This window comes from Salvelinus namaycush, unplaced genomic scaffold, assembly GCF_016432855.1.
Source record: "Salvelinus namaycush isolate Seneca unplaced genomic scaffold, SaNama_1.0 Scaffold666, whole genome shotgun sequence".
Classification (NCBI taxonomy): domain Eukaryota; kingdom Metazoa; phylum Chordata; class Actinopteri; order Salmoniformes; family Salmonidae; genus Salvelinus; species Salvelinus namaycush.
The window spans coordinates 101752-124159 of NW_024061382.1; the positions used below are offsets into that span (position 1 = coordinate 101752).

The 22408-nt window shown below is 45.2% G+C and overlaps 1 protein-coding gene across 1 annotated transcript in view; it reads right to left on the reverse strand.

Annotated features, from left to right (window-relative positions):
• The window catches only part of LOC120042384 (alpha-ketoglutarate-dependent dioxygenase FTO-like), a gene marked incomplete at its 3' end in the record, with an annotated part of 43995 nt that overhangs the window by 16565 nt on the left and 5022 nt on the right, over window positions 1–22408 (reverse strand). The window contains exon 4 of the mRNA XM_038987221.1: window positions 21830–21949. Within this exon, the coding sequence (XP_038843149.1) occupies window positions 21830–21949 (120 nt within the window). The remainder of the gene's footprint in view (window positions 1–21829; window positions 21950–22408) is intronic.

Genomic DNA, 22408 nt, shown 5'->3' on the forward strand with positions numbered 1-22408 from the left:
TATAATGCCCAGGGAATAGCGTCTATAATGCATGGAATAGCGTCTAATGCCCAGAACAGCGTCTATAATGCATGCGAATAGCGCTCATATAATGCATAGGAATAGCGTTTATAATTACATGGAATAGCGTCTATAATGCCATGGAATAGCGTCTATAATGCCAGGGAACAGTCTGTCTAATAATGCAGGGAATAGTGTCTATTAATGCATGGAATAGTAGTCTAATAATGCAGGGATAGCGTCTATATGCAGGGACCAGCCGTCTATAATGCAGGGAACAGCGCTCTATAATCGCAGGGGAAATCAGAGTCTATAATGCAAGGAACAGCGTCTTATGCAGGAAATAGCGTCTCATAATGCAGGGAATAGAGCTCTATAATGCATGGAAATAGCGTCTATAATGCATGGAATAGCGTCCTATCAATGCATGGAATAGCGTCTATAATGCATGGAACAGCGTCTATAATGCATGGGAACAGCGTCTATAATCGCATGGACAGCGCGTCTATAATGCATGGAACAGCGTCTATAATGCAGGGAACAGCGTCTATAATGCAGGGAACAGCGTCTATAATGCAGGGAACAGCGTCTATAATGCAGGGAATAGCGTCTATAATGCAGGGAATAGAGTCTATAATGCATGGAATAGCGTCTATAATGCATGGAATAGCGTCTATAATGCATGGAATAGCGTCTATAATGCAGGGAATAGCGTCTATAATGCAGGGAATAGAGTCTATAATGCATGGAATAGCGTCTATAATGCATGGAATAGCATCTATAATGCATGGAATAGCATCTATAATGCATGGAATAGAGTCTATAATGCAGGGAATAGAGTCTATAATGCAGGGAATAGAGTCTATAATGCAGGGAATAGAGTCTATAATGCAGGGAACAGCGTCTAATGCATGGAATAGCGTCTATAATGCATGGAATAGCGTCTATAATGCATGGAATAGCGTCTATAATGCATGGAATAGCGTCTATAATGCATGGAATAGCGTCTATAATGCAGGGAATAGCGTCTATAATGCAGGGAATAGCGTCTATAATGCAGGGAACAGCGTCTATAATGCAGGGAACAGCGTCTATAATGCAGGGAACAGCGTCTATAATGCAGGGAACAGCGTCTATAATGCAGGGAATAGAGTCTATAATGCATGGAATAGCGTCTATAATGCAGGGAACGGAGTCTATAATGCAGGGAACGGAGTCTATAATGCAGGGAACAGCGTCTAATGCATGGAATAGCGTCTATAATGCATGGAATAGCGTCTATAATGCATGGAATAGCGTCTATAATGCAGGGAATAGAGTCTATAATGCATGGAATAGCATCTATAATGCATGGAATAGCGTCTATAATGCATGGAATAGAGTCTATAATGCAGGGAATAGAGTCTATAATGCAGGGAATAGAGTCTATAATGCAGGGAACAGCGTCTAATGCATGGAATAGCGTCTAATGCATGGAATAGCGTCTATAATGCATGGAATAGCGTCTATAATGCATGGAATAGCGTCTATAATGCATGGAATAGCGTCTATAATGCATGGAATAGCGTCTATAATGCATGGAATAGCGTCTATAATGCAGGGAATAGCGTCTATAATGCAGGGAATAGCGTCTATAATGCAGGGAATAGCGTCTATAATGCAGGGAACAGCGTCTATAATGCAGGGAACAGCGTCTATAATGCAGGGAACAGCGTCTATAATGCAGGGAACAGCGTCTATAATGCAGGGAATAGCGTCTATAATGCAGGGAATAGCGTCTATAATGCAGGGAATAGCGTCTATAATGCAGGGAATAGAGTCTATAATGCAGGGAATAGCGTCTATAATGCAGGGAATAGAGTCTATAATGCAGGGAATAGCGTCTATAATGCAGGGAATAATGCAGGGTCTATAATGCAGGGAATAGCGTCTATAATGCAGGGAATAGCGTCTATAATGCAGGGAATAGAGTCTATAATGCAGGGAATAGAGTCTATAATGCAGGGAATAGAGTCTATAATGCAGGGAATAGCGTCTATAATGCAGGGAATAGAGTCTATAATGCAGGGAATAGAGTCTATAATGCAGGGAATAGCGTCTATAATGCAGGGAATAGTGTCTATAATGCTGTAATAGACTCAGCTGATGTCACAAACTCCAAATTGAACACAGTTTTCACAGACTATTTGAAAATTCATTTCCTGTACATACATTATATTTAAAAGCCTTCTCATCAGGTTTTTGTTTGGCAGACCTCACTTGTGTAGTGACATTAGTAAATAATATTTTTGGTATCAAACGTTTTTTTATTCTGGTTGGCAGTTTCACATCAGAGGATGGCAAATTACCCCAAATATTAGAGAGTGAGTCAATTAATCACGTATACCACTGGTGTGTAATGTGTGAGTATCCCCTGTTGAACATGAATTACAGGGAGGCTTAGAGTGTGACGTGGTGCATCAACGTTAATCTGGAACATACTGGTAACCTCTCCTCTCGCATTCCTCTCTCTGTTCCTCTCCTCTGTTTTCTCTCCTCCTCTCCTGTCTTCTCCTCTCCTCCTTTTCTCTAAGCTGCTTCAGAGGAAGTGAAATGAAAAGGGATCTGGCAGCCCAAATTAAATGCAGTTCTGTCAGTGCCGCTCAAATCCCTCTTTCCCTTCAGTCTTTCTCTCTCCTCCTGTCTTTTTCTCTCTCCCTCCATCTCAGTCTCTCTTTCCATCTCTCTCCCGTCGTCTCTCGCTCTCTCCCCCACCCTTGTTCTCTCTCTCCCTCTGTTTCTCTCCCTCCGTCTCTCCCCTCAGAGGGAGGTGTGATGGATCTGTTACTCTGACTGACTCTGACTGCTTGTTAAGAGCAGTCTCTTCCTGTCACATCCACCAGTCACACACTTTAATTTCCTCCTATTACAGAGCTCTCTCTCTATCTCCTCTCCATTCTCCCCCTCCTCTCTTTCAAAACCCGCAATGCAAGGGAGACTCTTTTCCCAGCCTTTTTAATCAGTTTCTGACAATCCACCTGTCTGTCTTCATTCGTGTGAGGACAGGTTTGATTGTGGGTTCTTGAGCAGGGAGCGAAGCAGGATTCAGAGACGTTCAAATCACCCTCACTTCCTCCTACACCGACGGGACAGGTGTCAAAACATTTGATGACACGGGCGGCGAGCCGAGGACATGTGACCGATTGCACCTGAGGAGAATGAGACGTCAGGTAAATCAGCTGACCAGAGGAGAGAATGGTGGATGGCTATAGGTCAGGTCCCTATGGAAACTGTACTGTAGCCGTCACCTTGCATCAAGCACTATTCTTCATATGATTGACAGCTTGAGAAACTATGAGAAAGTGCATTCCGTGTGTATCAACGTCTCTGAAATGAGTTCTCACCATCTCTATGGATTGCTTTCCTTTACAGTACTCCTAAACCGTGTTTGTCTGCTGTGTGATTCAGCACTGCTGAGTAAAACTGAACCAGAACTGAACTGAAACCTGTTTCAACCCCACTAAACGCTGACTCTGTATGTGTCTCTTCACCCTAGAGGTGTGAGGGGTCAGGGGTTCAGAGGAGAGGGGAAGAGCCCCTCTGTCCCCCCTCTGCCCCAGCATGGATGATGACAGAAGCCACCAAAGGAGCAGGAGAAGACCCACAACAGGACCCTCACACTGATGGCAGGCCTGAACTCACGCTCACCTCTCCTGTTAATTCTTAGTAAACACAATGGCAACAGGCTCCCGAGAGGGGCGAGGGGCGTATGTGTGTGTGTCTCTCTATGTGTGTTTGTTGTGCTGTGTTCAGGAGGGTCTGACTGACCGGTGATGAGTGACGCCTTCAGGTTTAGCCCCAGGCTGATCCCCAGGCTGATCCCCAGGCCCTTTAGAGACTCTACTGCTTGTTAACTGCACTGGGCCAGAGCAAGTTCCTTCCAACCCCCAGACCCACACCTACCCAGACCCACACCTACCCAGCCCGGCCTGCACTACACCCACAGCCCCACATCTACCAAGCCCAGCAAGACCTACACCCACACCTACCCAGCACTGCATTCCCTACACCCACAGCCCACATCTACCAAGCCCAGCCTGCCCTACACCCACAAACCACACCTACCCAGCCCATCCTGCCCTACACCCACAAACCACACCTACCCAGCCCAGCCTGCCCTACACCCACAATCCACACCTACCCAGCCCCCACAGCCCACACCTATCCAGCCCAGCCTGCCCTAAACCCACACCTACCCAGCCCAGCCTGCCCTACACCCACAGCCCCACCTTCCCAGCCCAGTCTGCCCTACACTCACACCTACCCAGCCCAGCACCCACAGCTACCCAGCACAGCCTGCCCTACACCCACAGCCCACCTTCCCAGCCCAGCCTGCCTTACACCCACAGCCAAAACCTACCCAGCCCAGCCTGCCCTAGACCCACAGCCCACACCTACCTAGCCCAGCCTGCCCTACACCCACAGCCCCACCTTCCCAGCCCAGTCTGCCCTACACTCACACCTACCCAGCCCAGCACCCACAGCTACCCAGCACAGCCTGCCCTACACCCACAGCCCACCTTCCCAGCCCAGCCTGCCTTACACCCACAGCCAACACCTACCCAGCCCAGCCTGCCCTATACCCACAGCCCACACCTACCCAGCCCAGCACCCACAGCCCACACCAACCCAGCACAGCCTGCCCTACACCCACAGCCCACACCTACCCAGCCCTACACCCACACCTTCCCAGCCCAGTCTGCCCTACACCCACAGCCCCACCTACCCAGCCCAGCCTGCTCTACACCCACACCTACCCAGCCCAGCCTGCCCTACACCCACAGCCCCACCTACCCAGCCCAGCCTGCTCTACACCCACACCTACCCAGCCCAGTCTGCCCTACACCCACAGCCCCACCTACCCAACCCAGCCTGCCCTACACCCACAGCCCCACCTACCCAACCCAGCCTGCCCTACACCCACAGCTCCACCTACCCAGCCCAGCCTACCCTACACCCACAGCCCCACCTACAAAGCCCAGCCTACCCTAAACCCACAGCCCCACCTACAAAGCCCAGCCTACCCTAAACCCACAGCCCCACCTACAAAGCCCAGCCTACCCTACACCCAAAGCCCACACATTTATCATCTCAGAGTCATCTGTTAGCACCGGGTGGCCCCCTCCTCCCCCTCTGTTTACATCCAGATGACAGCACCCGTCCTCAGCTTCCTGATGCTGACCAGAGATAACCCCGTGACCCGGGGTAGGGACCAAGGGGGAGAGAAAGGGCAGAGGGGAACCTATAGCTGCCACACCCAGATCCAGCTCTATACTCTTGTCCACCAGCTCCAGCATTGTGCATTTAATCTAAAGAAAGGCCTCCAGATTTCCTAGCTTAGGTAAACGAATATAAACAGACTGAGAACAACTTCTAAAGACCAAACCCCAGGGCAGCCCGCGGCTTCTCACTGACACATTTTACATTTTAGTAATTTAGCAGACACTTATCCAGAGAGGGGGGGTTTCCACCATTGGTGCCAGGACAGAGGAGATTGGACTGGGCTGAGCGGGAGGGCCAAGAGACCTGAGGTGGCAGAACGGAGTGCTCGGTTTGGGGTGTAGGGTTTGAGCATAGCCTGAAGGTAGGGATGGGCAGTTCCTCTTGCTGTTCCGTAGGCAAGTACCATGGTCTTGTAGTGGATGTGAGCTTCAACTGGAAGCCAGTGGAGTCTGTGAAGGAGCGTGGTGACATGAGAGAACTTGGGAAGGTTGAAAACCAGGCGTTCTGGATAAGTTGCAAGGGTTTGGTGGTACAAGCAGGGAGCCCAGCCAACAGCGAGTTGCAGTAGTCCAGGCGGTACAGGACAAGACCCTGGATTAGGACCTGTGTGAGGTAGGGTCGTTACTCTACAGATGTTGTAGAGCATGAACCTGCAGGAGCGAGTCACTGCTTTGATGTTTGCAGAGAACGACAGGGTGTTGTCTAGGGTCACGCCAAGATTCTTTCCACTCTGGGAGGGTGACACTGTGGAGTTGTTAACTGTGATGGAGAGCGGACAGGCCTTCCCGGGGAGGAAGAGCAGCTTAGTCTTGTCGAGGTTGAGCTTGAGGTGGTGGGCCGTCATCCAAGTTGAGATATCTGCCAGGCACGCAGAGATGAGTGTCGCCACCTGGGTGTCAGAAGCGGGGAAGGTGAAAAGTAGTTGAGTGTTATCCGCATAGCAATGATAGGAGAGACCATGTGAGGATATGACGGAGCCGAGTGACTTGGTGTATGGAAAGACGAGGGCCTAGAACTGAGCCTTGGGGGACACCAGTAGTAAGAGTACGTGGTGCAGACACAGATCCTCTCCACGTCACCTGGTGACACGCACAACAAACAAACAACTATCTCAAATCTGATCTCAAATACCACCATTTGTGTTTCCATATAGAACGACTGGGAACAAAATAAAAGTCAGGGTAGACGGGGCTGTGTTATTATGGTGCTATGCTTCACTACCAGTCCAAAAGTGACTGGTTTGGTCACAGTGTAACTTACAGAAAGTATATTACTGGAGAGGAAGTAGGAAGTGATAGGAAAATAAGCTCCAGAGTGGTTCACATACCATAAATACTGTAGTGCATTCAGACTGACCCTAGAGTATCTTTCAAATTGTTAACACCCCATGAAAAGTCTTACTGCCTGAATTCAGATCAGCAGTTGCAGGCATGTTGGATTATATCTGGCTCTACTTCCTCTTTTGGACCAGGTTATGACACACTCTTCTCCCCACACTGTAGTTAAAAGTTACCCACAGATCTAAGATCAGATTACCCTACCCTCAATTCTAACCTTATCCATTGCAGAGTAAAGACATATCTGACCCTTTATCAGTGGTTAGAGATAGGGACAGCATATACCTTACTGCTCTGCCCACCTCTGTCTGTCTGAATGGCAGCTCTACCTCTTTCAGTTTTCCCCCAACTCCCTGGCACAGCCACATTTACCAGTCCCAGCAATGTACAGGCCTCCTCGTCAGACTCTCTGTGCCAACTACAAGCTGCCCATAATGGAGGCCTAGCCCGGCCCAGTAATCCATCCTTCTGTTTACGACTGCTGGGGCCTCTCTTACACAACCAGCTACATGGAGGAGCTCATGTCACGCTGACCAAGACGGCCAACCTCAAACATCCACACAGATATCTGAACCAGCCAGAGTCTTAACCCTGCTCTCTCTCACTCTGTCTCTCACTCTCTCTCTCTCCCAGTCTCTCTCTTCATCCAGCTCTACTCTCAATCACTCCATCTCCCCTTTTGGTCTGACGCTATCACTCTAGCTCAGGGTAGATTTCAGGCCTATTCTCCAAATCTTCTGACACTTAGTGGCTGCTCCAGTTGCTCCTGCCCCGACATCTTATTCATAGGCCCAGGGAGTGGGAGTTTGGCAAGCTGCTAATACATGAAACCAATATGACTTCCACAACTGGTCAGTGGAAAAAGGCATCAGGCACCTTGCTTCAGGTAATTGATAGCTTCTGCTGGGTAATATGGAGGAACTGTGATCATGCTGAGTGAGTGAGTGAGTGAGTGAGTGAGTGAGTGAGTGAGTGAGTGAGTGAGTGAGTGAGTGAGTGAGTGAGTGAGTGAGTGAGTGAGTGAGTGAGTGAGTGAGTGAGTGAGTGAGTGAGTGAGTGAGTGAGTGTGTGTGTGTGTGTGTGGCTTCCCAGGTTACGTTGCTCTGGGGGTAACAGTCACACGGCTGGAAACATTATATTAGCCCAGGAAATAAGCCCGAGCCACTTTCACTTTCCTGTGACATCACACAGCGTCCAGTAATAAAAGTGGTGGTCTTACCTACTCCTGCCTATCAGAGACTTTAGACGGGGCTATAGACACCTGGCTGACAGTTGATTTGCCAAATGTCCACGAGGACTGGTGGGAAGATAGCTAAAGCTTCTGCAGGGGGACTGACTGGGATGGTTGGGGTGAATTAGTGTCATGTGTTGACTTGGTCTCATCACTGTGCAGGCTCCTTTCCACTTTGAAGGCCCCTGACTGTTGACATCACTAAAGCTGAGCAGGCATTGGAGTGAACAGGCTGAGGGGTGGGGGGCTGGGAAAACACTAGGCCTCTTACAGAGAAGGGGTGGGAGGAGGTCTTATGTCTATTCAGGCCCCTAGAGATGAGTTGGTGTGTGCGTGTGTACGTGTCTATGGTGTGTGCGTGCGTGTGTGTGTGTGGCGTGTGTGTGTGTGCGTGGTACTTGTGATCTCCTTGGTGATTGAAAGGTTGCCCTTTCCACCAGATTGACCCCCTAAGGGGCATGGGTGCCATCAATTATGTCACCCCCAAACTGGGCTTCCCTATACACACCGGATTATATGAAGTGTAAAACATTAGAAAAATGTGTCTGAAACGTCAGAGAAGCACATTTGCTCAGACAAGGGGGGGGTTGTAAAGAGACACCATGGAAGGAGTAGGCCTCAACAAGTGAGTGTGTTTGAAGGCATTGTCATGCACTAGCAAGGGCAGGGCGTCTATGTAAGGCAGAGCTACAGTCCATCTTTAAGGGCAGAATGCAGGGAGGATGGACGGACATATGCTTTGCACAGGGCCAAATGAGGCAGAACCCGATTGGCTTTTGTGGTCGTCTCTTTTGTTGGCAAAGAAAAAGCAAATCTGTTTTAGGGTCGCAATCCAACAGTCCAATTCAGCCCCACAAACATCACACAAAAACCCTACTCGCACGGCTCTAACCGTCGCACAGGTCAGCATGAGAGCAGATCCAGTTGAATTTAATGGTTAAACCACATAACCCCATCTAAATGAGCTCTGCAGATGGCTACCACACACACACAAACACACACACAGATTTGCCTCCACATCAGGGGGACTGGTAAGGACATACACATTCTACACAGACTACTACCCCAGCCTTCCTGACCTAGACAAAATGAATCACTGTCCACCATAAGAAAGCATCTGGGGTATAAGGACTAATTTAGGACAGAAAAGATGGAACTTGACAGAGATGGAGGACACATGGCACTTGCTCACATGAGCATGCTACTAGTCTGCTCCCTCCACCTAAAGGTTGATCATAGATTGTAGATAGCAGATTCGGATCAGCACCTCTCTCTTGCCAATAAAAGCGTTTTGCTGACTGGGGGAAAGCCAGGATCTCTCCCAGAAAGTTACAATGTTAGACACACTCCAATGCGCCACACCTCATTTCCTAAAAAATGCTAAACCAATAATGGGGATTTCCATCAATCTCCTGCAGCATTGCTAGCACAGGAGAAGATGGTTTAGCATGTCTATAGGGACAGAACTGGGCCATTTATAGAGTTAACATTAGAGTAGGGCTGAAAATGCCGTGCTTTAACTATTCCATTGAAAGAACACAGGCCACAGGCTTTTGTGACGCTAGTTTGGAAAATGTTTTTAATGCTTTTGTATGCTGGGCGCTGTCCTCAGATAATCGCATGGTATGCTTTCGCCGTAAAGCCTTTTTGAAATCTGAAAAAGCGGCTGGATTAACAAGAGGATAAGCTTTTAAATGACGTATGACACTTGTATTTTCATGAATGTTTAATATTACGATGTTTGTATTTTGAATTTCGCGCTCTGCAATTTCACCGGATGTTGTCGAGATGGGGCGCTAGTGTCCCACCTTTCCCAAAGAAGATAATCAGAGAGGCAACAAAGAGACCAAAGATAACCCTGAAGGAGCTGCAAAGCTCCACAGGGGAGATTGGAGTATATGTCCATAGGACCACTTCAAGACGTACACTCCACAGAGCTGGGCTTTACGGAAGAGTGGCCATAAAAAAGCCATTGCTTAAAGAAGAAAATAAGCAAACACGTTTGACATGTGGGAGACATGTGGGAGACTCCCCAAACATATGGTAGAAGGTACACTGGTCAGATGAGACTATAATGTAGCTTTTTGGCCATCAAGGAAAACACTGTCTGGCGCAAACCCAACACCTCTCATCACATTAAGAACCCCATCCCCACATTGAAGCATGGTGGTGGCAGCATCATGCTGTGGGGATGTTTTTCATTGGCAGGGACTGGGAAACTGGTCGGAATTGAAGGAATGATGGATGCGCTAAATACAGGGAAATTCTTGAGGGAAACCTGTTTCAGTCTTCCAGAGATTTGAGACTGGGACGGAGGTTCACCTTCCAGCAGGACAATGACCCTAAACATACTGCTAAAGCAACACTCGAGTGGTTTAAGGGGAAACATTTAAATGTCTTGGAATGGCCTTGTCAAAGCCCAGACCTCAATCCAATTGAGAATCTGTGGTACGACTTAAAGATTGCTGTACACCAGCGGAACCCATCCAACTTGAAGGAGCTGGAGCAGTTTTCCTTGAAAAATCCCAGTGTCTAGATGTGCCAAGCTTATAGAGACATATCCCATGAGACTTGCAGCTGTAATTGCTGCAAAAGGTGGCTCTACAAAGTATTGACTTTGGGGGGTGAATAGTTAAGCAAGCTCAAGTTTTCTGTTTTTTTGTCTTGTTTCTTGTTTGCTTTACAATAAAAAATATTTTGCATCTTCAAAGTGGTAGGCATGTTGTGTAAATCAAATTATACAAGGCAACAAAATAAGAAAAATGCCAAGGGGAGTGAATACTTTCGCAAGCCACTGTATGGACTGTATGAACAGAAAGGCCTGAGGTCCATCACTGCTCTGGCTAGAGAGGTATGTGACTGTAGGAACAGAAAGGCCTGAGGTCCATCACTGCTCTGGCTAGAGAGGTATGTGACTGTATGAACAGAAAGGCCTGAGGTAGGGCTACATTGCTGTGTGAAAGACCTGTCAGATCCCACTCATGTCTTTATCCTGGGAGTGAAGCTGGCAGGTCTGCTAAGTCTGTTAGAGAGAGAGGAATACATAGTGGACTAGTAGGAGTTCCCTAGGGGTGCAGTCCCAGTGTAAAGGCTGTAGTAGAGTACTGTAAGGGCTAATACAGACAGCTCCTCTATAAGGTCCCCAGGCTCTGACAGACATGAGGCTAACTGACCCGTATGAACCCCCGTCTCCTGTACTGGGTGGTCTAGAACAAGACAACCACCATTTACATTCATGAGTAATATGAGTTAGAAAATGGAAAGGATACTATCTGTTTTTAGACTTGTGAATTAATCCCACTACACACACACCCCTGCTCATTTCATTGTGTGTGCTCCTGCTCCCCTCCCAGGGAGCCAGGCAGGCTGATGGGAGCTGAGTGGGTAAACAGTGTTTATAAGGCAGTTAGCCAGCAGAGAGAGGATGCAGCCCTCCAGGCAGCTCTTACCCAAATAAAACAGACATTTATTACACCGTACATGACCCTCTCATTACACATAAATAGAAATTAATGAGAGCTATATCTGGCGCTCCCCACGGAGGGAGGCGGGCCCCTCTAAAGGACTAGCATTAATTACACTGTCCTACATCTCACCCACGTAACACCGCCCACTAGCGTGAGCTATCTGGAGGGGAGAGACCCCCCCACTACCTGCAGTGATCTGATTGCCCCTGTGAGCTTTAGTGAGATGGTATGACCTAAAAAAGGAGTTGGAGTTGGTTTAAGACATTTCTGGGGGATACTGTACTGTATCATTGTGTTTTTTTATAGCAAAATAATCATCTTGAGAGTAACGTGTGGAGGTATATGTTGACCAACAAACACACTTGATGTTTTATCTCAGTTGGCTTCTCCACCTCATACAGGACCTCCTGAAAGAGAAACAACCTAAGAAACAAAATAAGGAACTTCCCAGCATGTTACTGAGCTCCACTACTCCTCTCCTCCTCTATCACCCATCCTGCATCACATCATCCACCTCCATCTCTCTCCCCACATCCATTCATCCATCATCTCTACTCCTCTCACTTCTCCTCCTCTATCACCCATCCTGCATCACATCATCCACCTCCATCTCTCTCCCCACATCCATTCATCCATCATCTCTACTCCTCTCACTTCTCCTCCTCTATCACCCATCCTGCATCACATCATCCATCTCCCTCTCTCTCCCCACATCCATTCATCCACTATCTCTACTCCTCTCACTTCTCCTCCTCTATCACCCATCCTGCATCACATCATCCATCTCCCTCTCTCTCCCCACATCCATTCATCCATCATCTCTACCTCCTCTGTCTACCTCTCTGTCTGACTGCCATTTAAATCCTCCCATTATCTCTTCCTCTACTTTCCCCCACGTGTCTCCACCCTCCTCCCTCCACCCCCTCACCTGAAACGTCCCAAATAATCTGCTGCATCTTCTCCATAATTCCTCTCTTTCTTTGCGATTCTTCAAGCGAATCAGACAATTTTACACTCCTCTTCCCGTCAGGATTCCCCCGTTCTCCTGCTCTTTGTTCTCAACGCAGCTTAACGCACTTAAGAGCCTGAACACGATAGCTGCACTGATGACTTTGGAGAATTAAAATGGGCAATTGCACAACATGTGCAGAGGGGTGAGACTGGGGGAATAGGTAGGTGGGGTACTTCAGTTTTGAACTTTGCTACCTGTCTGCTACTACTGTGTCTTGCCTCTACTGTGCCTGCGACACAGAAAGACTGTACCCACCAACAATAAGGCGTTTATTCACAGATAATAAAATTGAATATCAAGGGGATGAGCCTAGAAGAATCAGAGTGGAATCTATCTCAGGGGATAAACATACACGTTTGCTACAGGAAAACATGAATCCATTTTACAATATGTTTTTTACTCGCAGAAAACAAAACCACCACCCTTCTGCGTCTGGGGGAAAAGGTGGGACTGAATGTTCCTGTCTGCTGCTACACTGTCTAGAGCCAGAGCCTACAGTGAAACAGTACTTCCTCCAACAGTTTGCTTTTCATTCCCACAAAAGAAAAACAGAACCGCCTCTCTGTGTCTGTGTTAATTGACTCGATCCCACATAGAGACGAGCATCAGATCAGTTGGAGAATAAATAATTACACCTGGATCAAAGTGATGCAATAATTGCATGTCAAGTGTTGGTTAACGTTAATGTCTATTGTCAGCAGAAAGAGGGTGTGCTTTGGTATGGGAGTATGGAAACATCTTTCTTTCATCTCTGTTTAACTCTCTCACTGTCTGTCATTCTCTCTATCTCTCTCTCGTTCTCATTCTTTCTTTCTCTCCCTTCAATCTCTTTCTTTCTCACTCTATATATCCTTTCCCCTCTCTCTCTCTCCCTCTCGGTGTCTGTGACAGGAGCAGGCAGGGAGAGGCCCTGCAGCTAGCCCGCCCGTCCTCCCGTCCACAGCCACAGTGAATGTGATTAAACTGAGCAGTGATTAATCTGCTCTGCCCTGTAATTCCTCTTTACCACTTTAATGGATGTTATCTCCCCCCTCTGAAGACTTATCTTGCTGATCAGGGCCCGGCTAGGAGGAAAAACAACCTGATAAATAAATAAATAACGGAGGAAACGGATTGGAGGAGCTGCTAAGAGGAGGAGACAGATCAGTCCCTGTAAAGTGCTCATTTGTTTTCTAAGAAAAATAGACAAGTGACTTCAAAGTCTGCCAATACAGTAGAAACACTGTCAACATCACAATCCACCAGACACACACAATGAATTACCCAAACCGGTGTCAATAACAAATATCTTAGTTTTTTATGAACGCACAAAGAAAGAGAGATATTCTATAGGTAATTATAAATGGTTTGGGATGAGAATATAACAAGCAAGAAAATGAGCTGAGGTTTGCCGAGCTTTTTCTTCATTATGGAATAAGAAGCAAAACAATAGCACTTCCTTATTTGATGTGTCTATATTAGGAGTTCATTTAAGATGAAAAGTAGGGTAATGATGTCTCAGACTGCCCCATATATTCCATATACAGTAAAGGCCGGTGTTTTTGTGTGAACCAAAACACCCCAAATCACCACACCTTTCTCCAGAAGACAATGACTTGTATTATGTTTACTGTTAAATTATCAGAGAGAAAAATCACATACACTATTACATCTATGACTAATAATGACAGCAGATTAAACAGAAACAGCAGGATGTGGTCAATCAATGTTAGGTATTGTTTAAAAATGATAAAGAGGAAATCCCGAGAGCCTAAGAGAGTGCCTTCAACGTCACGTCAACAGCTGAATTGGATTTAGACCTTGGGAGGCTGTGTGTAGTGTGTGTGTAGTGTGTGTGTAGTGTGTGTGTAGTGTGTGTGTGCACACAAGGTTGGGTGGCCTGTGACGGAGGCCTTCTGTGCAGTGAAAGGGTTAAAAAATCCCTTTCTGTTCCCTCTCTCACACACACACACACACACACTCACACTCACACACACACACAGTGGTTTTACTGTAGATTCTGTCACACAGCCAATCCCCTAGTGAGATTCCAGTCAGTACCTATGTCTTCAGGTACAAAGCTGCGGGCTGCAGTGGCTGCAGGTAACATAAACACTGCTGCCTCCGCAGCCCCACTCCGCAGCGCACCGTATCTGTGCTGCATGAAATTCTCTAAAGGGGTTTAAGTATTTACCCAGAACACTATCAGGCTCTGACGAAAATGCAGCTTACCCTGTTGAATAAGTACTTCAAAGAGAATCGCAAATACCTTTTGCCTGCGATTTATGCTCCATTTTCTACCCCTCTCTCTCTTACTTTCCTTCCTTCCTTTCCCCTCAACACAAGCCGGCTCCGTAATGTAAAATGTATTATCAGCCATATATTTCCTTTTTAAATGAATAATAACAATAATCTTGGAGTAATTTCTTTTCAGTGTGGAGGGTTGTAAATAGGTTGCAGCAGGTGTGTTAATATAGAGCTGGAGGTAAACAAGGCCGAGCTAGAATGAACACCAGGATTATACACTATTCTATGTTCTGTGATAAGGACAACACACACTACTATCCAGGTAGCCTGGTGCACACACACACACACACACACACACACACACACACACACACACACACACACACACACACACACACACACGGAAGGAAGCATAAACTACTCCACATTTCATATACTGTTACATACACAAAATCACAAACACGTACAAATAATCACACACACTCTTAAAATTACTCAATATCGATAACAGACAGCTACAGTGCATTCTTCTAAAATGCTCAACTAAAAAACTGCTGAGATTTACCAGAAGATAATGAATGGTTTAATAATACAAATATATAAAAGTAATAAAAATGCTCTTTAAACAATTTACTGTTTAGTTCACACTTACCATTAATCTGGCTTGCATGTGTGTGGCCTGTATACAAAACTGTTAGAAAATGTTGCCCTAGAATGTCAAGCTAGAGAGTGAAACAGAGTAGTATGATTCTACTGTAGCTAAGGCTCAATAAACTAGAGAGTGAAACAGAGTAGTATGATTCTACTGTAGCTAAGGCTCAATAAACTAGAGAGTGAAACAGTGTAGTGTGATTCTACTGTAGCTAAACCTAAATAAACTAGAGAGTGAAACAGAGTAGTGTGATTCTACTGTAGCTAAACCTAAATAAACTAGAGAGTGAAACAGTGTAGTGTGATTCTACTGTAGCTAAGGCTCAATAAACTAGAGAGTGAAACAGTGTAGTGTGATTCTACTGTAGCTAAGCCTCAATAAACTAGAGAGTGAAACAGTGTAGTGTGATTCTACTGTAGCTAAACCTAAATAAACTAGAGAGTGAAACAGAGTAGTGTGATTCTACTGTAGCTAAACCTAAATAAACTAGAGAGTGAAACAGAGTAGTGTGATTCTACTGTAGCTAAACCTAAATAAACTAGAGAGTGAAACAGTGTAGTGTGATTCTACTGTAGCTAAGGCTCAATAAACTAGAGAGTGAAACAGAGTAGTGTGATTCTACTGTAGCTAAGGCTCAATAAACTAGAGAGTGAAACAGAGTAGTGTGATTCTACTGTAGCTAAGGCTCAATAAACTAGAGAGTGAAACAGAGTAGTGTGATTCTACTGTAGCTAAACCTAAATAAACTAGAGAGTGAAACAGAGTAGTGTGATTCTACTGTAGCTAAACCTAAATAAACTAGAGAGTGAAACAGAGTAGTGTGATTCTACTGTAGCTAAGCCTCAAGCCTCTAAATGTCCTGCTCTTTCTTACCTACCGGGGCACAGAAAAACAAAAACTAGCACAACCCAAAAAAAAACATACAAATATATAAAAGTAATAAAAATGCTCTTTAAACAATTTACTGTTTAGTTCACACTTACCATTAATCTGGCTTGCATGTGTGTGGCCTGTATACAAAACTGTTAGAAAATGTTGCCCTAGAATGTCAAGCTAGAGAGTGAAACAGAGTAGTATGATTCTACTGTAGCTAAGGCTCAATAAACTAGAGAGTGAAACAGAGTAGTGTGATTCTACTGTAGCTAAACCTAAATAAACTAGAGAGTGAAACAGAGTAGTGTGATTCTACTGTAGCTAAACCTCAATAAACTAGAGAGTGAAACAGAGTAGTATGATTCTACTGTAGCTAAGGCTCAATAAACTAGAGAGTGAAACAGAGTAGTGTGATTCTACTGTAGCTAAACCTCAATAAACTAGAGAGTGAAACACAGTAGTGTGATTCTACTGTAGCTAAACCTCAATAAACTAGAGAGTGAAACAGAGTAGTATGATTCTACTGTAGCTAAGGCTCAATAAACTAGAGAGTGAAACAGAGTAGTGTGATTCTACTGTAGCTAAGGCTCAATAAACTAGAGAGTGAAACAGAGTAGTGTGATTCTACTGTAGCTAAGGCTCAATAAACTAGAGAGTGAAACAGAGTAGTGTGATTCTACTGTAGCTAAGCCTCAATAAACTAGAGAGTGAAACAGTGTAGTGTGATTCTACTGTAGCTAAGGCTCAATAAACTAGAGAGTGAAACAGAGTAGTGTGATTCTACTGTAGCTAAACCTAAATAAACTAGAGAGTGAAACAGAGTAGTGTGATTCTACTGTAGCTAAACCTCAATAAACTAGAGAGTGAAACAGAGTAGTGTGATTCTACTGTAGCTAAACCTCAATAAACTAGAGAGTGAAACAGTGTAGTGTGATTCTACTGTAGCTAAGCCTCAATAAACTAGAGAGTGAAACAGTGTAGTGTGATTCTACTGTAGCTAAGGCTCAATAAACTAGAGAGTGAAACAGAGTAGTGTGATTCTACTGTAGCTAAACCTAAATAAACTAGAGAGTGAAACAGAGTAGTGTGATTCTACTGTAGCTAAGGCTCAATAAACTAGAGAGTGAAACAGAGTAGTGTGATTCTACTGTAGCTAAGGCTCAATAAACTAGAGAGTGAAACAGAGTAGTGTGATTCTACTGTAGCTAAGGCTCAATAAACTAGAGAGTGAAACAGAGTAGTGTGATTCTACTGTAGCTAAGGCTCAATAAACTAGAGAGTGAAACAGAGTAGTGTGATTCTACTGTAGCTAAACCTAAATAAACTAGAGAGTGAAACAGAGTAGTGTGATTCTACTGTAGCTAAGGCTCAATAAACTAGAGAGTGAAACAGAGTAGTGTGATTCTACTGTAGCTAAACCTAAATAAACTAGAGAGTGAAACAGAGTAGTGTGATTCTACTGTAGCTAAACCTAAATAAACTAGAGAGTGAAACAGAGTAGTGTGATTCTACTGTAGCTAAACCTAAATAAACTAGAGAGTGAAACAGAGTAGTGTGATTCTACTGTAGCTAAGCCTCAAGCCTCTAAATGTCCTGCTCTTTCTTACCTACCGGGGCACAGAAAAACAACAACTAGCACAACCCCAAAAAAAAACATTCCCCCAAGATTATTAATGCTGAAACTGCACACTACAGAACCATAACATCTATAATGTTTTACAAATCCATCAAATAAGTGGATAGGGATTAATTGGCCCTGACGACCTTAAAATAATTATATGAACAGTGCAACTCTAAACTCCCAATGAAATTGATACACTTTGATAATTAGATTCTTGGCTCTGACCCGCTGAAGTCAATAAAGGTTATTAAGGCCAATTGCTGTCTAAACGCATTAGAGGCAGAGTAAACTGTCTGTCTATAGGAGGGAGGGAGGGCCTCCTGCACTAGTTCAGCCCAGCACCAATACGATAATCCATTCTCCGTCCGGAGGTTTCTCCTCTCCCGCCGGTGTCTGTCTGCACTCTGGAAAGGTTAAGCGAATCCAATCTGGTTTTGTATGGCAGAGCTTTGATCAAATGAGCTCACACTGCAATAACATTTACATTGACCCCCCTCTCTCTTTCTTTCTCTCTTTCTCTCTCTCGTTCTCTCCCTGAAGCTCCATCCCCTCCTCCCCCTTGCTAGGTCAATAACCTAATCAGCTATCGATGGCGACCTGGCCAGCCTGCGAGTGATTGCTCTGTGCTCCCCCTGAGTCGCTCCCCCTCAGCAGCCCGCCCCAGATTGTTACTGAGGACCAACATTAAAGACAGGGAGCGAGGGAAAGGAGAAGAGAAATTATGAAATGGTCACAGGCCGCGTCCCTACACATCACGTTCCTCCACGACTACATGACGGGAGTGTGACCAAACCCAGAGGAAGAGAGAGAGACTGACAAAATGGTTACAGGGAGACACTAGAAGACATGGCCCGGGTACCCCTTCCTGTTTTGTAGATCTTGAAGTATACAAATATATTCAAGTGTGTGGATTATATTTATTGTGAAAGTGGATACATTTTCTTGATACACGCTGAGAGATTTTAATCTACAAGGCTCGTTCAACTGTCAAATGAGGAATAGAGAGAAGGAGAGGGAGAGGGGGAGGGAGAGAGGGAGAAGAACAGAGAGAGAGAGAGAGAGAGAGAGAAAATACTGTCTGAAATCTCTTTGCATGCCAGCAGCTTTTTAAGTTATGATATGAGCAGCCACAGAAGTCAGGGAAAGTGACAAATTAGGGGAGAAGCTGTAGAGTGCAGGCAGAGCTGGTAAATCAATTAAAGTCAAACAGAGTGCATACATTAGCATCATCACACACACAAACACACACAAGAAAAAAGGAAATATGCAATTTTTTGTTGCTTCTCCCGCACAGCAAAAAAAATGATTAAAAAAAATGAAAGATAATAAATGCCATACCAGTATTTAAAATATTTTGCATAAAGCCAGACTGTCTCTCTCCTTTTGTCAGCCAGGTGGAAGCTATTCATTGTTGCTGGTTTAAGTAAATGTCAGGATTGTATGAGATCCATGATAGTAGGTCCTAGGGGGGCTGGGCTGTGGACCGGGCCCATCCAAACCATAACAGGGTTCCACCGCCCCTCGCTCCATTCCTAGTCTGGATCACAGGGGAACAGAGCCTTTACACCCCTGTCCTTTAACCACGGGGCGCAGCCTGTACCCCTCGTCTTCTAAGAGAGGTGGAACACTGGACCTTCTTCATACAGGTACCTATTCTCATATCTGATAAGCACTTCAATTCCTTTATCTATGCATGGAGCACTCGTGCACCCACCCACCCACACCCACCCACACCCACACCCAGCTGATCTGAATAGTCTTTATTTAGCCTCTCTCTACCACTGACTTCCATCTACCTGTTGTTGTTTCTATTAGGAAGCCACTTCAATTCATCAGGTAACAGTTTGGAGATAAAAGGAAGAGAGAGAAAACCTCTGGATGTGTTTTATCAGAATGTCATTCAGATGGCAGGGTGAGTATTTGCATGACAACAGGATGGAGAACAGGGACTGAGCCCTAGGGAGGAAACTAGCATCTATAAACAGACAGCAGCTTCTGAAATATACTGAACACAATGCATGGCTATGTATGTCGCAGGCATACACCCCCACACACACACACACACACACACACACACACACGCAAATCCATTTCAATAATATACGGTCTTTGTTGTCAATTGAAAACAGCACACACTACTGTGTTTTTCCTTTTTTTGTGTAAAAATAGTTTATGTATAAGTATATGAAAATATAAACAATGTAAGTTATAAAATCATTTGACAATTCAAGTAGAAGTGTAATATACAAACATAAGCGATCGAAAAAAGGAAAATAAAAATGCATATATAACTGATTTCTATAATACTGAGAAAGGCCTATTTAATCAGTATGTGGTACAATATTGCTTATGAAAGCACAAAGAGCCTTCATCAACAATAGTGGCCCATTTTATTTGTTCATTTTCCACAAACACAACGAGCATGGCTTTGATTTACTTAATGGGTCAAAGACAAGTACCTCCCTGATAAACTACTTCATGTTGTTTCATTTAGAAAACAACACAATGCACCTTCAGTAAAATACAAAATGAGAAAGAAGAAAACGAGTAAATAGAGTTTACAGACGCTAAATGGGAAAGTATAAATTAACAGCATGCCTCTAATATAAAATACAAAATAGAGAATAAACATTGCTCTAAAGGGAATGAGAATTTTTTGAAATAAAAAATGATTCTGTAGACTACTCAAGGCAATGTGTAGCAGACACACGTCTGCTTGTCTGACCAGTGCCAGGGAAAACTAAACGATGAGTGCGGTCTGGTTGACCGTGAGAGAGAGTGAGAGAGTGAGAGTGAGAGTGTGAGAGTGAGAGAGAGAGAGAGAGAGAGAGAGAGAGCGAGAGACACACACAGCTGGTTGACCATCAGAGAGAGAGAGAGAGAGAGAGAGAGAGAGAGAGAGAGAGAGAGAGAGAGAGAGAGAGAGAGAGAGAGAGAGAGAGAGATAGATAGAGAGAGAGCCTTCACATCTCACTCCTACTCCTCTCTAAGTACAGGTTCAAATCACACACTTCATCTAAGCTCTAGATGAGTTTAGAACCGTCTCCCCCTCCTCCTGGCTGTGTGGACGGGAGTGAGCCAGCCAGCCAGCCTGCCTGCCAGCCTGACTGACTGACTGCCTCCCTGTGTCTCAGTGCAGAGCAGCACCGTGCTTCTCCAGGCTCCTCTCTTTATCCCCGCCTGAGTATTAGATGTGATTACTGCTCAGCGCTCCACACTGACAAAGACAGAGAGTACAGAGAGAGAGAGCATAGAAAGAGATGGACAGAGAGAGAGAGAGCATAGAGAGAGAGAGCATAGAGAGAGAGAGCATAGAGAGAGAGAGAGGGAGAGAGAAAGAGAGAAAGAGAGAGAGAGAGAGATGGAGAGAGAAAGAGAGAGATGGAGAGAGAAAGAGAGAGAGAGAGAGAGAGAGAGAGAGAGAGAGAGAGAGAGAGAGAGAGAGAGAGAGAGAGATATGGAGGGAGGGAAGGAGAGAGAGTGAGGGAGAGAGAGGGAGCACAGCTCTGGTCTTGGCTGTTTCAGTGATACAAGAGTGCCCCCTACTGCTCCACTCTGCAGAGTTACAACACACACTTTGATACAACAGCAGAGCTGAGATTGGACTATCACACACACACGCGCGCGCAGTCACACACGTACGGTAAACAGATGTGACTAAGTAGACTTCAATGTGAACAACCCATCCTCTCTCATTTATGAAATGACTGAGAAAATGATGTGTCAGAACAATTACTAGTCCCTTGTGATATGGTGAAGAGCTGAGTAAGACCATGTTGAACCAGACATTCTTAATATCACACCCGGGGTGTGACACAAAGACATTTCACAATTACACCTGCACTCTCTGATTATTATCGGTGTAGTTTGTGCAATGAACTCAAGCACAGGCACATTTGAGGTTACACAGATGTATACAGCCAATCAGCATCAGATCCTGATGGAAGCTGTCCACTGTGAGAATGCTGATCAGGTTGGAACAGGAAACTGTGTACACTAATAAATGAATGAACTGAAGTGTTACAGTGAAGTTCTTTGTGATTAGACTTTGTATGGCTCTTAAATGGCAAATCGTAGACAGTCAACCTTACTACTACACACTAGTATGTGTTATTACTGGGTCCCAGTGGGTCTCTGTGCAGTCTTACCATGAGCTCCATCTCTCTCCAGTCATTCTCCAGCTGCCCCATGGGTCTGGCCCACCAGCTGCAGAACCGGGTGTAGCGCTGGCCCTGGAACCAGTACTGCCTCAGCCACTCAAACTCCACCTGCACAAAACACAACACAGTACAGTCAGGTAGAGGAACCATATAGGATTATAGGAATAGTTCAGATCCTAGACAGACAGTGGTAGATCAGTCAGGTAGAGGAACCATATAGGATTATAGGAATAGTTCAGATCCTAGACAGACAGTGGTAGATCAGTCAGGTAGAGGAACCATATAGGATTATAGGAATAGTTCAGATCCTAGACAGACAGTGGTAGATCAGTCAGGTAGAGGAACCATATAGGATTATAGGAATAGTTCAGATCCTAGACAGACAGTGGTAGATCAGTCAGGTAGAGGAACCATATAGGATTATAGGAATAGTTCAGATCCTAGACAGACAGTGGTAGATCAGTCAGGTAGAGGAACCATATAGGATTATAGGAATAGTTCAGATCCTAGACAGACAGTGGTAGATCAGTCAGGTAGAGGAACCATATAGGATTATAGGAATAGTTC